This window comes from Astyanax mexicanus, chromosome 5 (genome assembly GCF_023375975.1).
Source record: "Astyanax mexicanus isolate ESR-SI-001 chromosome 5, AstMex3_surface, whole genome shotgun sequence".
In the NCBI taxonomy this organism is placed as follows: domain Eukaryota; kingdom Metazoa; phylum Chordata; class Actinopteri; order Characiformes; family Acestrorhamphidae; genus Astyanax; species Astyanax mexicanus.
In genome coordinates, this window is record NC_064412.1 from 49,514,851 (window position 1) to 49,533,179 (window position 18,329).

General features: G+C 38.5%; 1 protein-coding gene across 1 annotated transcript; it reads left to right on the top strand.

Moving 5' to 3' along the window:
* Nucleotides 1-15,159: 15,159 nt before the first annotated feature.
* sox14 (SRY-box transcription factor 14) lies at nt 15,160-17,810 on the top strand. Its single transcript, XM_007253652.4, has one exon. The coding sequence runs from the start codon at nt 15,779-15,781 to the stop codon at nt 16,571-16,573; it is 795 nt and encodes a 264-aa protein (XP_007253714.1). The 5' UTR covers nt 15,160-15,778; the 3' UTR covers nt 16,574-17,810.
* The last annotated feature ends 519 nt before the right edge of the window (nt 17,811-18,329 follow it).

The window sequence follows — 18,329 nt, forward strand, 5'->3', positions numbered from 1 at the left end:
TGGGGGGACGAAGAAAAAGAAGAAGAAGGAGGAAAAAAAAAACCCTCTCATGAATGATGTATGTGCGTCTTGTTATCTGCAGCGATTTCTATAGACCCTGACGCATTCACCAAGACATTTGTGGCGTAATTGTTAATTTTAATGCCATAATGGCTTCAGATGGGAGCCCTGATTAGACATTTATTGCACAATTAAATGAAACATACTCAAAAATCACAAAAGGCTTCCGTAATTATTTCAGGCCATTAATAAAATGGGCATTAAATTATATTGGACACAAAAGAGAAGTGAAATAGATTTCCATTAGAGCAAAGGAGCCAGAGAGTGGGTAATAGATCCTGGCTGAATTCACTCAGAAATTAATTGTTGCCCGTCCTATTTCCACACACAGTGGAATAAATGAATGAGAAAGGGAAGGAAGAGAGGAGAGGGAAAGAGTCGGTGGCCGAGAGAGAGAGGGGGATAGAGAGAGAGAAAGAGAGAGAAAGAGAGAGAGGGGTGGACGGGAGGGTGGGGGTACATTAAGAGCCCCTGATAAAACCCTTTTGTTTGACAACCTACAATAGCCTCTAGATTCAAAAGAGAGGGAGATAGAGAGCAAGCGAGAGAGAGCAAGAGAGGGAGAGAGATGGAGTGGTAGAGAGAGTAGGAGAGAAAAAGTGAGAGAGTAAGAGAGAGAAAGAGAGAGTGAGAGATGCTTAGTGATTTCTAATATTTCTGGCCGCTGAGAGGCTGCAGACTCCCTCAGCATCTACATCCTCTGGCTGGCAGCAGCAATTTGCTGCATTCAGAACTTTTGTTTAGCCGTTGAATAAACACATCTGACGGAGCTGCGTGTAAAACACAGCCGACAAATGAACAAACAGCGCTTGTTGTTCTTGCTGCGAAAAATGCTCTCATAAAGCTGGAAAGCTGGCAAGCTTTCTCGTGCCCGTGCTTACAGTACACATACTGAAGAAGAGATTCTGTAGACCAACATAATTCCTTAGTTTTACTCAAAATACACTCATCATCAAGAAAATACTGTTTTTTGAAACCATAAAGAATCAACCAACAGGGCTGAACTTTGGTGGCTAGACCTGTCAGACTGTCTTGCAGTGCGTTTTAATGATGAGTCCACCTTTTGTCTTGCTGGAGATCACCAACGAATCCATGGGTTGAGACATTAGACAGAAAATCGTTGGTCTTTATTACAGGCAGTTTGACAGCCCAACTTTACGTTAATGAGGTCTTGCAACTAGTGGACCTACCTTTTCTGAAAACACACTCCAAGTGCCCCGTTCCAAAAGGACAATGCCCGTTGACACACTGTTGCTTGCCTTGAAGAAAAAGATGCTTGGCCAGAATGACCAGCTACATCACCAGACCTATCCCTGATTGAAAATGATACTGCAAAATCTGCTGGAGGTATGCGAGACTATTCAAGATGCATGGTATGGATTATTTTTGGACACCATTAGAAACCTCTACAACTACTACAAGATGTTGCATTACACAATACTTCTGTATGTGTAGCTTAATATATATGAAAAAGCATTCCATTTTCAGTATAAATTTTTTATTTTACCTTCTTTCCTAGTTAAAATCTCACCTGTTAGCTGGTGTATCAGAGCTGGGGATGTGGCACTTTCCTCCAAGCATGCTGTGATGCTGCCAAGTGATGCTGTTTTGATTGGTGGCAGAGTTTGAATTGTATTGGAGGAGGCATATGCTTGTCCTAGTGGGTCAGCTAAATTAGGAAGAAAAATAGGGTAAAATATCTATAAAATGCAGTGTGCATTAGATATAATATCAGTCTAGCCTATAGCCCCAAATGTGGTTATTCATTCAAATTGTTAGGAAACAATAATGCCTTAACAGCCAATGAAACAGTCAATTACAAAGACTATAAGAAGAAAATAACTGGGTTTTTCATCTCCAGCAAACACACTGGAGCACTTTAAACTGATTGAAAAGGCCAGCGCTCTGAAAGCCAGCGCTTCAGAGAGCAGCGCCAATGGGACGCCAAATGGAATTGTCTTTTGAACTGCTCGCTGCCGGTCGACTGAGAAGCACAAAAAAAAACAAAAAAAAACACACAAACAGTGAAAGAAAAAAAAAGGAGGACTGGGTTTTCTCACGACGCACGAACAGATCCGACTGAAGGAAGAAGAAAAAAAATCAATCAGCACCCGATACCAATGTTTATTATTCGACTTTCACATCTAAATCAATTTATCTTCCTTCAAAAGTGTTCAGATTTTTTAATTGCTTCACTTTCATCTTTGCCCTTTAATCCCCTTCCTGTGTACCTTGCGTCTCGGCTCAGACTGTACGATGCTTGCCGCACTTTCTTCTTTTAACGCCTCTATTCATCTGGGTAGGTAGAGTCAGGCACTGAAAGAGGACCAGGAGGCTCGGGTTCTATTCTATTTGAAAAGAGAATCAGTGAATCTGTGTGCTCGCTGCTATTAGGCCTATGGGGAGTTAACGCTTTAGCTTTTTAGCTGTAAAGTAGCTGATTTGCTAATACCTTCAGTGCCATGCAAATATGCGGAGAGATGCGGGGCAGCTAATTGCTTCATGTTAATTAATAGAACATTAGTGGTGTTGATTATGAATGCATGAGTGCGCTGGATGAATTTATCTCTGTGTAGACTGATGTAGTTCACTTTTAGAAAAGTAAAGATGCATTAGAGACTCATAAATATGTATTGGAAACATGAACATCGGCATTTTCTATAAATGTCTACATGAAAACAGTGCAAGCAGAGCTTTCACAAATGCACAGCTTGGAAAGAACACAATAACACAGATTAAAACCAAATAAAAGTGAGAGGATCACATTGATTATATCAGTAAGCAATGCCTAATAGCTTATGTTCCTAGTACAACTTAATGACTGTGAAAAACACAAACAGTGCAACATTTTACAGGTGAAGCCACCACAAGTCTAGTGCTTCTGCTGACTGGTTGCTGTAAGATGTGTAGCTCAGCCCATCCCCGTAGTTTTCCCCAATGACAAAAAAACAGCCCCGCCCATTTTCCATCTAACTCTTCTCCTCTAAATGTTTTTTCCATCTCTAGTGTCCAACAATTGTAAAATCTTTTCGGGTGAAACTTTACTATAATTACTGGACAAACTGGGTACCTACCTGAATATTGGGTCTGCTGCACTCAAAGTGGAAGTGATGTCTTTCAGTGACTATTATCTGTTCGCACATTTTACTTTATTAGCCTTTCCACAAGATAACACCTCACAACTTGGGGGCCCAAGCATCCTGATTTACACCCTAATTGAAAGGCATGTTACTGAACTAAAAATGTATTTTTCTAATCACTAAAAAAGGACATTTTTGTTTTTTAGGACTGTGTAATAATAATAGAAAAATGTAGTAATTTTACCGAGATTTTCTTGTAGTTATTGAAGTTTAGGACACGGACATCTAAAGGCAATTGCTCAAAGGTTTAAAGACCTGTGATGGCAAAAAAGCAAAAACACGTAATCAAAATGTTTGCTGACCCCTTCGGGAGGGTGATCAGCATGTCACAGTCGGCGGACAAGGCCGAGATTCCCTCGCAAGCCGCCGCAGCCCACCGAGATCCTTTCTTCCTCTTAATGAAGGTCAGAGAAGAGGCCCCATTTTTCTTTTTGGGTGATAATTTATCCCTATCTGCTGTTATCTGTGACTGGCCCCTTTAATCCTAATTGTATTGTACGATTGTGCGATGCTCCGCGCTCTGTCTCTGAAGCGTTGCCCTCCTCCTTTCATTATCAACCGATGCCTTGAACCTCTTTTAATTTCCATTCTGTTTTATTTCATTCAATCATTGGCTCTGCCTTTCCTTTTCCATTAACTCTGCCCTCAGCACGAGGCATGCGGCAGCGAGCGCTTCAGAGCTTCATTCAGCACCCCCACCCCGACCCCCCCCACCAAACCCCCCACCACCGCCCCCCCCTCACATCCCATGAAATATCATATTGTAAAAAGATTTGACCATGAGGATTGTCAGTTTGATTTTATATGTCTCCCGTTGGTCATATATTTCTGGCCGGTGCTCATTTCGGGTTTGATTATGACTCGGTCCCGTCATTGATAATCAGTGATTGATATAGGGACGGGAATTTGAAGTGAGTGGAATCGCATATGCAAACAGTAAACTGTAAAATCAAAAATATTATTTTTATTACTTTAAAAAAAGCATATGATTGGCAGTTGCTTTAACAAAGTAAATTAAAGTAAAAGTGTAATAAAAATTGTATGTTGTATCAACCAATTATTCTTAGCATATTTAACTTACTATGTTTAACTTATTTAACTTATTATGTTTAATTAGCTTTGGAAGACCTGTATAGAGTACTTAACCCTTTCAGACTTTGCATCCACTGCAATAGACATCATTTTCATATGTCTTAAATATTGTTTTGTTGACCAGTTGTCCAACAGTAAATACCTTAACCAGCCAATCAAACTGCAGCTTTGCCCCATACACTGCATCTGGAAAAAGTAAGACATGCTAGTACTCCATTCAAAGAGACATTGTATGAGCTCAAATGACCTTGTTTCAGATTTAGTATGTCATTAAGTTAATTATGGGTTAATTTAACTATTAAGGGATAGTTTTTCAAATCTAAAGTTCAACCAATATATCAATTATTAAATAATAATTGTAAACACAGGATCCCTCTGCAATGGACATGTAACAATACATTTTACAGTAAAAATGTTGTATTTGAGTGTTTAATAGTGCATTACTTGGAGAAACCAGCATTTTTATGTTTACAATCACAGAACAAAATTCAAGTCTGAAATGGTTAACGGTAACACTTTACTTGGGTGTCTCATTGTAGATGCCTCATAGATGCTTAATTAACATTCAAGATATGTCTAATGAATGTAGCTAAACTGTAATTAAATGTAAATGATTATCTATTTAATAAATTTAACCCTACACTTATCTTAAACCCTAGTCCTAACCTTACCTTTTAGAGTTGGTTTTAGAGTTAGGTTTGAGCTTTAGGTTAAGTTTAGCGTTAGGTGTTAGGGTTGATTCAAAGTTAAGGTTAAGGTTAGGTGTAGAGTTATGTGAAGGGAAGTTATGTAAGTGAAATTTCACAGAGAATAATTTACATTTATCTTATTTTTCTGTTACAATTTATTGACATTGAGTTGAATGTTAGCTGAATGTTGGGTGAGTATCTTTTTCTAATGAACCATCCAAACAAAGGGATATCTTAATAATTTACTTAATAATTTAAAATTTTTTAGATGCATGTCTGACTTAGTATTGACTAATCAGAATTACTATATCAAACAACTAAATCATTTGGTTTAACTACACATCACATACATTAAAAATGTTGGGTAAATTATTGACAGATGCCATATTTTACAATGGCAGAATTCTACATTAGAGCATAAGTGATTAATGGGGCCTTTAGACAACATACAGCCTTTAACAATGAGGCCATGCAGTCAAACATTGCATGCAGTACGATACATTTAAACTTAAGTGAAGGTAGCCTAAGGGGATATGTCAGGGTCAGTGACAGGAAGACATGTCCAGTATGATGTCAGGAGCCAATAGGAAAGGTAGGAGTTTTACACTTAAAAATTTAAGACTCAAAAAGCTTGATAAAGACATATTTGTTTTATACAAAAAAAAAAAAGAATATACATCAAATAATTGAGCATTTTGTATTGATTGCATGGGGCTTTATTACTGTAAAGGGGATCATCGTCTGATGTATGGTCCGAACCTTGCAATGCAATATTCCTAGATATTCCACCTTAAATGTGAGTGGTTATTACTGAAAAGTTACAAAAGCATTTGAGTATTTGATGATGACAGGAAATTGAATGGAAGTTTAAAACTTGGCACTTGGCTTGGAATTTTAGTTCAAATACTTGAATCTTAGTCGATATTTGCAACTTAGTATTTAATTAAGTAATTTTTACCACCTCTGATGGTCATAAATGTTTAAACAGGAGAGGAGCGAATTGCAATTCCAACAATAAGTAAAGGCAGCCTGTCTTCTCCACCTTTAATAAATGAATTAATTATATGAAACTAGTAAAATTATAATATTTAAGAACAGTACAGTATGCAAACAGCTAAAGATGGACCTGGCCTGGCAATGACTAGACCCCTTTCCCAGACGCGAGACCCCAATCCACGGGCATGGACAGCTTTGGACAGTCTTTCACTTCCCAATCTTTCATTGCTTTCCCAAAATAGCTTTATGCTCATCACCCCTATGGCTCGTCCCAAAAAAAGGGGGCCCGGTATGGTGCGTGGGCTAATGAAATTTCTCCAAACCAAACAGCATTTTTTTGTAAATATATTTTTCGCAGAGGTTCCAGAAAACTGCTGGCTGTGACAGCTAACTAAAATCAATTTCCACACTGGAGAGCAATGGAAGCCAAGAGCCACGGCCAGAACAAACACTGCCAATTTGAATATGTGAAATAATGCAGGCATGTGAAGAGGAAGAAGGTCGGGGGAGGGGCAGGCAAGACTCCACTTCTCCACATCCCCTCTTTAGAACGGAGCAATAATCTGGACCTTCCCTAAAGCCTAGTAATCGGAGCTAGCAGATGCAGCTGGAAGTTGGTGGAAAGGTGACAAACACACTCGTTTAGCAGGAGTAGAAGTTCAGATTTCATACCAAGCACCTGGCATTAAGACCAAAACGTCCAAGAGTGTCATAACTCTGATGTCCCCACAAAGGGCGCATAATTACTGTAAATATTTGCACACAAACAGCAATACACCAACTCTTTGGATGCAGGTTTGTTGTGCCCGTGGCTGTTGGGTATGTGGGCCGGTTCTCTTAGTGCTTTAGGGGGGAAAAGGGAAAAAATGGGAGTGCTTACTAACTAGACATTAGCATTAGCTTCTCACTGTTTTAAAGACATAATTAGTTATGGAGGCAAAGTGACAAACAAATGGCGGCTATTTAAAATATTGCCTTTTAGGGCACTATTCCTCAGGCTTTAAATACTGTGATCATGTCCCATGACTTTTGCCATGACCCACAGAAGCTACAGAATGCTGTTCTAATCTGTGGGATATGTGTGTGGGGTCTCCTGCATTGAACGTTGTCGCTTGTCTGTTCACACGGACAACTCTAGCCGGGTGCCGCCAATCGCAATCATTACTGTTGGCCGGAAAATGTTTACTTTAAAAAATACTTGGACAAAAACATACCAATTTTGGACAAATTTTGCACTTTTGTTGTGCCCATGACTGTTGGGTATATGGGCCGGTTCTGTTAGTGCTTTAATGGAAAAAATTAAGAAAAGAAATGGGATGCTTACATTATTAGGTGTTAATTAAGTGCTTACTAACTAGACATTAGCATTAGCTTCTCACTGTTTTAAAGACATAATTGGTTATGGAGGCATAGTGACATACAAATGGCAGCTATTTAAAGAGCACTATTCCTTAGGCTTTAAATACTGTGATCATGTCCCATGACTTTTGCCATGTCCCACAGAAGCTAAAGAATGCTATACTGATTTTTGGGATATGTGTGTGGGGTCTCCTGCGTTGAATGTAGATGTAGAATCTGAATGCATGTGGACAATTCTAGCCAGATGTTGCCAGTCACAATCATTACTGCTTTAATGGGGTGTTCATTGACTGCTTACTAACTATACAATTATACATTAGCATTAGCTTCTGGCTATTTTAAATAGACAGACATGCCATGGTAAGGTATTTCAGTATGTAAATTGATCATGAAATGTTACCTCAGGGGATGGCTTGGCTTGGGAACACCAACACCTGTATACGTACTGAGGTTTTCTCCTGTGAGTGAGGCTAAACACTAGCTATAATGCTTTTGACAGAGGAATGGGACATTCTTTTTCTAAAGATCAAAGGGTAAGCACTTAATACACTTAATATAGTGTCACATGGGTACTGGAAATACATCATAGAAGGCTAATATTCCCACCCAGAGTGGACAGTGCAGTGTGTGGTAATGATTGTGACCAGATCATTCCACAGATCAGGTCAACATTCTTTAGCTTCCATGGGATACAGTACTATTTCCTGTTCCATGACATTTGACATGACTGTGTACATTCTATATATATACAGCTCTGAAAATAAAAATAAGAGACCACTTAAAGATGATGAGTTTCTTTGATTTGACCAATTTTAAAACCTCTGCAATATAATTAAGAGGAAGATGGATGATCACAAGCCATCAAACCAAACTGAACTGCTTGAATTTTGCACCAGGAGTGGTGGCATAGAGTTATCCAAAAGCAGTGTGTAAGACTGGTGGAGGAGAACATGCCAAGATGCATAAAAATTATGATTAAGAATTAGGGTTGTTACACAAAATATTGATTTCTGAGCTCTTAAAACTTTATGAATATGAACTTATTATTTGAGGCCTGAAAGCTCTGCATCTTTCTTGTTATTTCAGCCATTTCTCATCTTTCTTTCTCTTTCAGTACATACTAATAGTCATACATCATTAATACATCATTACTTCCCCACAAATAAAATGTATAACATAACTACAAACTTCATACAAAAACAAAAACAACAACAACATTTTAATTGTAAGTCAATGTGAATTATTATATTGGTTGTAGTTGTTTTGGAGCATTTCTTTTGGTTGATTTTCTATATACAACACTAAGAACACCTGCCAGACAATACAAGGTTTTTGCTTGCCAGCTACAGTGTAAACTATACGTCCACATTTTGAGCACAACATTCTGTTTCCTAGAATGATGATGCTTCATCCAATACTTTAGGATGTGATGATTTGGGGAGTTCAATCTTTTCAAAATACGATCCTCATAACGACTCTTGAAGAAAGACATTTGTACTAAATTATAAAAGGTTATCTTTAATACAAAAATGAGATTATTATATGGCAACTGTATTTGCCATTCAAATGTGTATTTTGTACTTATGAAATTGTAAGTGATGCACAGCCTCAGCTAGGGGTGGATCCAGCTCTTAACAAGTCTCACTATAATATATATTTTTCACCTATAGTTGAAAATGTAAATACTATACATTGAATAAAGCACATTAAAAAAAAAATACATTTAATGTTTTCACTGGCCTTTAAAATATACATTATAACAGTTATGAAGATTGTTTTTCCCTTTCTATTCAGCACTGCATTTCTGTAGTAGGTGTCTTTATACCTGTAAACATGTTACCGTAACAATTAAAGTAGCATTTAGAATTAGTTTGAATATGTTTGGTAAATCTGCTGCTATAGTAAATCAAGTGATCTAGTGCTGGTTAAATTAATCAAATCCTTACATATTATTGGTTAGAAGACCACAAGTTAGGATTACTGTTGCTTTAGACGTAACTTTTTCTAGCTGCAGAAACTCACCTTGAGTTATTTCAGATACTATAAAGCAGTTACTGATCGTACAGTACAAACTAGGTATTACTACTGTGAATGTGTGCGAGAATTACACATTCTTGCACACATTCACAGTAGTAATACCTAGTTGAGTGGCCTATGTTGACAATAGGCTTATGCTTACGTATGTATGTATTTATATATGTTACCCGTTTGTGTAGGTGGTATTTGTATTTTGAAATAGTTTTAAGAGGTTTAGATTCACAGACATATTCCTGCCTGAAGTCACCTGGTCTCAATTCAGTGTATGTTCACACTCAGGCAGGGGAACAGCAACAGGGGAAAAGTCCCTCTTTTCATAAAACTTAAAATCCCTTTACTGTCCAAACCCGTCAGTCACTCTGAATCCGCGCGAGCGTGTCGCGTTTTACATAAACAGCCAATTCCCCGTTGTTGAATCCGCGGTGAAATAAAGTTAGCGCGATTATTCCATTGGGGGTTTTTGGTCGGAGGAAAGCGGAAGTGGGGTTGGGGGTATATTGGATTAGGAAACAACATATAACTTTAAGTTGCGGATGTCACTTCCTTGGTTCCTGGGACAGTGCCGCGAGACCTCAGGAGGCGAAGTCTGTGTGCCAGCATCAATGCGAGCAAAATCAGAGCAGCAAATGGGATGGAGATAGAATAAAAGGCATTGAAATGTCAGCACGGGTTTGAGGGGAGTCCTGAGTGGGACCCGGCGCGTAAAGCCACTTAGCGCTTCAGCACCATGGACAGCTCCGGCCTCGCCGCAGTAACGCTATATAACACCATACACCCACCCACCCACCCACTCCCTCTCCACCTCAACCCCACTCACTCCAACTATTCACAGCGCAAAATGTGTGCGACATGTAACATGACAAGATTCAGAGTCACCGCGGATTGACTAAACACTGCTGACGGTTGCATCTGCGGCAAAACGGCAAATGCAGAAAAAATCGCGCAGCTGTGGCTCCTGGATTAATTTATGGTGACATACCAGTTAGATCAGATGAAATCCACTGGAGAAATGAAATTGTTTATCATAAAAATAAACACTATGTTGTAAAAATTGTGATAAAACTGCACCAACAAGCGCTAAAAACGGGGCTTATGTTTGTATACATTTGTATAGTGCGCATACAAAAATCGTTTACTGAAAAAAAAACGTTAAAAAACGTTACACATAAAAATGTTAAATTTAAGAATTTGTTATACCATACAAAATTAAACTAAACACACCAGAGAAAAGGAAACAAACTGAAACATGATATTTTTACTGCGCAAGTTTAATGTGCATGGTTAATAAGAAAACAAAACGTGTTAAAAAAAATCATAGTAACATACAAGTTCTATCGGTTCCACTGGAGAAAAAGAAAATATACAGAATGTAAAGTGTGTAGTTAAAAAATGGAACCTTATTTGTTTAATAAAGCAAGTAAGTAAGTCATTAAGTAAGTAATAAGTGAGTAACATGTAATTAATTTTGTACTTAGCGGAAAACGCTAAAAACGAACATGCAGTTGGTGAGTATATGAAAAAATACGTTTTAAAGGTTCTAAAAATATTATTTGTAGAAACATTCATTTGAAAAATAGAATAAAAACTAACACAGTTGTAAAAACAATGGGAAATACAGAAAGCCTCAAAAACGCGCATTTATTATGTTATATGTAGCAAGTATACAAATAAAACTTTTTTTACGTTTTTAAATAATAATTGCATTATGACATTTAATATATGTATTATGTATTTTGACTAAATGCTTACTAGTGGTGTTTACACTGGCCTAAACATATTCGAACCGAATCATCTCATCTGATCATTCCAGATCATGCGGCCTCTGAATTATTGCCCATATCCTCTTATTGCACGCGGCGCGTCTTTAACGGCCCAGTTTAAATCACTGGGAGCTGAGGGCTCTGATAAAGCCAGTGGCCACATTTCAGCTCTAAATCGCCTCTCCATTCATCGATTCACGCGCTGCGGGAGGGCCACGGGGCCACGCGCCGCTTTGCTGTCTTTGACTCGAGTTTACGCTCTCTGTTTTCCTTCCTAAGCTCGCGCTCTCGGTCAGAGAGTATACACTTGCGTCTATCTTCGCGACTCTCGCAGCGCTCGTGTTATTAATGTGTTATGTGCGCGAGCTTGCTTGCTTGATCGTGGGGGTAATCAGGGACGGCTCGTGCTGCTGGTACACACTGCATTCGGTGTTCACAGTGTGTGAGGATGGGAGGAGGATGCTGTCCAAATCCAAAACACCTGGTACACCAAAAGCCACACGCATAAATGAATAAATAATACATTGAAATAAAAATAAAACAAAAACACTTAAGCGCACACGAGCGTTGAAATTAAAACAATTTGTGAACTATTTTAGACAGTAATATATGCGCTATTTAAATAGTATACACTATGTACACTATATAAATGTGTTTTGTTAACATCTTTAATTCATTTTGGTAAATTTAACAATATCTGCATTTCAATGGGACGGGTAGATCAAAAGAAAAATACATGGGGATACATATGAGGGTATATAAAAATAATAAACATATACATCAATGTTTACAAAGCCTTTACATAGTTAATGCCATCCGATGAAAAATGGATCGTTGCTGATTTAGCATTTATATAAATATATAAAAGCTCTGTATATGCAACATACGGAAATTACTATTATTCAACTAAGTTAAAGTAAATACAGTTATATAAACATTTGTACCGCCGCCCTCCACTTTAACTCTCATCCGCACATCCTCACTTCTCACACTGCTGCATAGCTAAGCTCTGCTTGCTGAAGATCTCGCGCATTGTGATTAACTCCCTTTTAATGACTGCATGTCTTGACATGGTTGAGTTCCCAAATCTCGCTTCATCTCGCCTTCTTACTCAAGCTGATTTTCTTTCCTGCGTAAAAAAAAATAAAAATTAAATTAAACAGACGGGTGGCTGTAGCTGAGGTTGTGATGCTGATGATGTTCCTGAGGATGATGATGATGATGATGCGGATGCCCCCCACCCCCCAATAATTAGTGTTAAGTCTGGTTGTAATGTGTGTGGATTTGCTGCTGTGTGTGGTGTGAGTGTGAGTGCGGTAATGAAGAGTGAGGCTGAGAGGCAGTGGGACAGCACAGCCTGATGGATGTGAGCACAGACAGCAGCAGACAGACAAAAAGAAAGCCAGCCTACCTCACTTAAACCCTCTCCACTCCTTCACTATTAATACAGTGCAGGAAATACACCCTCCTTCACTTCCACAATTAACACCAGATCTGTCTAAATAATAGCCTACCACTTCATAAAAATCACCACCAGCTCATTATTTAATATCATGGTTAAGATCCATGTCACCTAGACTTACGTTTTATTATGAGAAAGATACATAACACTCTCAAACTGAGGGGGAGAAACGTTTCATGTACACAGTTATAAGAGAAGATTATGGTCAGGAAGCTTTGCTGTAACACAAAGTGACATCCACTTCAGAGGAGAGGGAGCTTCACTGCTGCTTCTTCATGTTTCATTGCAGAAACAGAAAGACAGGAAGAAGCCCTGATTACTGTAGTATTACCAACAACCAACACCTCTACTTACAGCAGCGAGTACAAACCTTGGATTTTTATAACACCTAAAAGGCTGACTATGAATTGCACAAAAGCAAATACATATATTTAAAGGTATGAAAAATACTCTGGATCTGGATCATTGTAATCTGTAAAAGTGTAGAGGATGTAAACTGACGTTTGTTAAATATTTAAAGCAGAAAGCCACCAAAAACAATACTAAATCCAATATCAAACAAAACATATACATCCCGAAATGCAAACTCTATTCCAAACCCAAATTTAAATTGAGATACAAACGAAAGAGGATAAAATCTCGAATTCAATTTCAAACCTAAATCCACCCACATGCAACCTCGAACCCAAAACCAACTTTAAATTTTACATTCAAACAATACAATCTGATTCAAATGTAAAATTGCATTGGGTTGTAAACTCAAAAGTATTTCTAAATCCTCCTTAATCTGAATGCAAAATGTGGTTTTCATATTAAACTCTCTAAAGCAGTAGAATATAATGTGATAGATATCCAGAGTATAATGTGAATCCAAAGCAAAAATGTAAACCACCATTAAAAAAAGAAAACATACAGAGGCAATTTGATTATATTATGTGTACTGAAAGTAAAATTCTCTAAAATTCATGTCGGTTTTTCTCAATACTCTGCAGTGCTACATTAAGAAAACAGCATATGCTAAATTACAGACTCTTCTTATGGCTTCCTCTGCAAAAAAAAAAAAAAAAAAAACATAAAGATCACACAGTCCATTGGCCAGGGCTCTATTTCACTGAGGATGCTAATGAAAAGCAGGCTCTGATAGATCAGCCTGCTCAGCCTGTCTTGCCTCGGGCTCATTAGAGCAGTGATCTTTTTTAAACACTCAAATTTGCATGTTAACTTTCTCGGTGCGTGCTGCCTGAGATCACTCCTTCAGGGGGGGAGAAAGTGAAGAGGCACATTCCAGTGACCGAGAGGCTTTTAATCCTGCGCGTGCTCACTGTGAAATAATCCTGAATTTGTTTAGTCTCATTTTAATCCTGCATTTTTGTGCTGTAAATGTGTCCTGCTAATGCATTCTAAATTTGCTTTTTCATAAAAAAAAATCATGAAAGGAAAAAGAATCGTAAAATTAATAAATTATTTAGTGACACGTTGCATCTAAAATTGAAATGTTAAATTTATATATGACTCGGAAACCGACTGTTCTGAAAACCTCAAATCTCAAATAATACGAATCCAGACCTAAAATCACAACGCATAAGCAAACTCATTTATAAACCCAACACTAAGACCAACACCAATTTTAAACCCAACCCTAAATCCCAACCCAGCCCTTTCCGTGTCTCACGGGAGATCTAGACTATCATTCCGCTTTAATAAATATTAATAAATATTGTCCCGAGGGCTCTTTCTCAGACAGCGACCCCAGGGACTCTTCACTTCATTGCCTTATATATATGTTTGAAGACCGTTCTAATGGGGTTACAATTACATGTGATTTTAAAGAAATTTTAACACATCCGGCTGTAAATTCGTGGAGTAAATGCACAAGCGACATTTCATAGAAGTGCTGAAAATATGTGTAAAGACGTTAATAAAATAGGAATACAATAATAAAAAACAGTACTTTGAAATTATCAGCTGTCTCGATTTTTTTTAAACGGTACCAGTGCCTTTGTAAAAAAACGTGCAAATTATAAATTAAGAATCAATTATATATTTTTTTACTATTGTAAAAAAGTATAATGGTATAATACCATCTGGCAATAATACGAAAAATGCTTAAAACATATACATATACAAAAATTGGATGTATTTTTTCAGTATATAAATTAATATATATATATATATATATATATATTTTTTTTTTTTGTTTGTTTGTTTGTTTTTTTATTGCAACCAATTAATTAATCAATTAATATTAACACACATGCCGAAATTAAATCATCTGTCTAACAAATTTATTAACATCTGTTATTTTTTTAGATTTGTTGTTGTTGTTTTTATTTATTCATGCTGGGGAAATGTTTCAGGTGTGTGTCTGGGTGTGTATGCGCGTGAGGGCGCGGGCGGATCCCTCCCCTATCTTTATTTGCCTTGGTAATATCCCTATACATTTTTTTCTTTTCTTTTTTTATTTTTTTTTCCGAAGGTATTCTGCTTCCTGTTCTCTCCTTTGATTGGTCGCTTAAGTCTCCTGGCCCCGCCCCCTCCCCAACACCGTGCTCACACACCAAAGCGGCTTCGGCGCGTTTGAAGCTCCGCCGCGTTCTGGCGCTCATTCACAGCCAGGTGCTTCAGCGAGAGCAGGAAAAACACACACACTGAGATACACACACTCGCGCGCGCACACACACACATACTCACTCGTACACACACACGCTCGCGCGCGCGTTTAGAGTGGGGAGCTGTTTCACTTTTTCGGAGCTTCTTTTGCTGCTGTTGCCTCACCTGAGTGGATTTTTGGACTCTCTCTCCTTCTTTCTCTCTCTCTCTTTCTGTCACTCTCCCTCACTCTCTCTCTCTATTTTTCTCTCTTTCTATTTCTCCCTCTGTCTGAAGCTTAAGTGCAGAAGAAGAGGACGAGAACATAACTTTAAGCAACTTTTTTTTCTGAAAGTATTTCTCTGAAAGAACATTTCGGATGTTTGGTTCGGCACTCATGCTCTTTTTCTGAGCGCGTGAAGTGGCATGATCGCCGTCTTCATCTTCTGCCAACACGGCTGAACATTCACACACGCGCGCGTTGTTATATTCACCGTAATTATTACTAATTATTATTTGCACCGTTATTTGGGCGGGAGCCCGCGCTCCCCTGCCGCCACCTCATCCCCTGCCGCCGCCGACGCAGACATCACCATGTCCAAGCCGGTCGATCACATCAAGAGACCCATGAACGCGTTCATGGTGTGGTCGCGTGGGCAAAGAAGGAAGATGGCTCAGGAGAATCCGAAGATGCACAACTCTGAGATCAGCAAGCGGCTGGGCGCCGAGTGGAAGCTGCTCACGGAGTCCGAGAAACGGCCCTACATCGACGAGGCCAAGCGGCTCCGCGCGCAGCACATGAAGGAGCACCCGGACTACAAGTACAGGCCGAGGCGCAAGCCCAAAAACCTCCTGAAGAAGGAGCGCTACGTCTTCCCTCTGCCTTACCTGGCGGACGCCGAACACCTGAAGGCGGCACTTCCGGTACCCACCAGTGTCGCCGATCACGCTCTGGAGAAGGCGGCAGCGGCGCGAGCCTTCCTGCCCCCCTCAGCCGTCACATCGCCCTACTCACTCCTCGACCCCGGCCAGTTCGGCGCGAGCAGCATGAGCAAGCTGGCCGGCGACATGACCCCGTACGCCTTGAGCTCGCTCAGTTCCCTGCCCTACGCGTCCTCGCTCGGCTACCACCAGAGCACCGGCGCGTTCGCCAGCCACCAGGCGGCCCAGCAGACTCAGCAGCAGACGCAGCAGTCGCAGCACGCGGCAGGACCGCACGCCGCCACGCACACGCACCCGTCCCCGACCAACCCGGGCTACGTGGTGCCCTGCAATTGCGCGTGGTCCGCGGGAGGAGCGCTCCAGCCGCCGGTCGCCTACATCCTGTTTCCCGGTATGGGCAAGAGTGGGCTTGACCCCTACCCCTCTGCGCACGCCACGGCCATGTAGAGAAAACGGGTGGTAATATACGAGGTCATAAACATATAGCCTATTTATAAAAGAAGAGGAAACTGACAGTTTGTTCTTGACTAGAAGATGGGTATGCTGACAATTGTTAAAAAAAAAACAGTGGGAGAAATGACATTTTTATCCGTTAAAAAATTAAAGGAAGTTTCTTCTACAAAGCAAAGGGAAAAATTGCAACAACTGGAGGAGGAAAAAAAGACTTTTTTTCGTTTCTTCTCGAAAGGAGGAAAAACAACAATTTCTTCCAAAAACGAAAATGAAAACAATAAAAAGATTAAACGGACACTTTTCCGCCTCCCCAGAAACTTGAATGCAGTGGCATGTACATAAAACTGCTCCATTATTAAAATAAAAATAATAAATAATTAACAGAGACAGAAGCGAACTCAAAAACATTGACGGAGGTCTGATCGGACTGGAGAAAAATCTTGGAGTTCAGATTTTTTTTTGGTGTGTATATATATTATTTTTCGTTTTTTATTATCGTTTCCTCCAGGACGCTCCGGGACCTTCTGCATGGAGTTGAGAGAGCTGAGAGCAGGTGACTGTAAGAACTTTGTAAATGTTATTAACCTTTATTAACGGCTACCGAACAACAACGAGAGAAAAAAGAAAAACGCATAAAAAGGAGGCCTTTAGCTTTATTTATTATGTACATTTTGATGCTATTATAATAAGGATATTTTTGGTTTGTTTTTTCGACTATGATTAATATTATTGCTGTTATTTAAAAAAGGCGAATTTGGGTTTGCACAAGTAATGTTTAGCCTTCATGTCTCTCCATGTTTCTTCTTTAGATCTCTTCTGAACGATGTACTGATATTTTCTGAAATTTGGATCTAAATTAGGACATTTCTTTGAGTTTTAATGAAGATACGGGTTTATAGGCACACACGTGAGATTAGACAGGCTGTTGAAACTTCAAGTTGAAAAAAAATATTATTTCAGTATTTTTGTTTTTTGTTTTTATTTGATCTTGTGGTTCAGTGCTTGTCCCACGTTCATTTCATTTGAGAAAGAAGTGAAAGTCTGAAGCGAAGCAGTTAATGTCGTGCTCATTATTATTATGATTATTATTATTACAATGATGATTTTTTAAATCTTAATCTGATGTAATGTTATGGAAAAGGAAACTGTATCAGAAGGGGGATACCTCGATTCTTTGTTCATTTGCAGAGCAAAGACGTTTTGAATAAAGACAATCTGTCTTCAAAAATAATTTAATATCGTTTGGTATGTTGAACTTTTACGGGAGGTTAATATTTTGGTGACAAATTCATTCAAGAGCGAGTTTGGATACGTGTAAGGTTATAAATCGGCAAATTGTGCTAATACAACATAGTTCAATATACTCAAAGTAACTTATGTTTTAATATAAAAATGTTTTAAATAAAATTACGTCATCCAATTATTTCTTAAAATAATGGTATAAATGACAATTTGTCCATTCAGGCGGACTGTCAGCAGCAAAAGGATTAACAAAATTAAAATAATAATAATATAAATACTATACAACAACACATGCAATGACAACAACAATATTTAGTAATTTTGTCAACAACAACACAAATAATAATAATAATAATAATAATAATAATAATAACAATAATAATAATAACAGCATTATTATTATTATTGTTATTATTATTTATTTATTTTATTTTTTTATTACTACTATAAAAATTTATGTAATGCAAGCTTCTATTTTCTAAAAAAACGCAGTAATTAAATTATATGA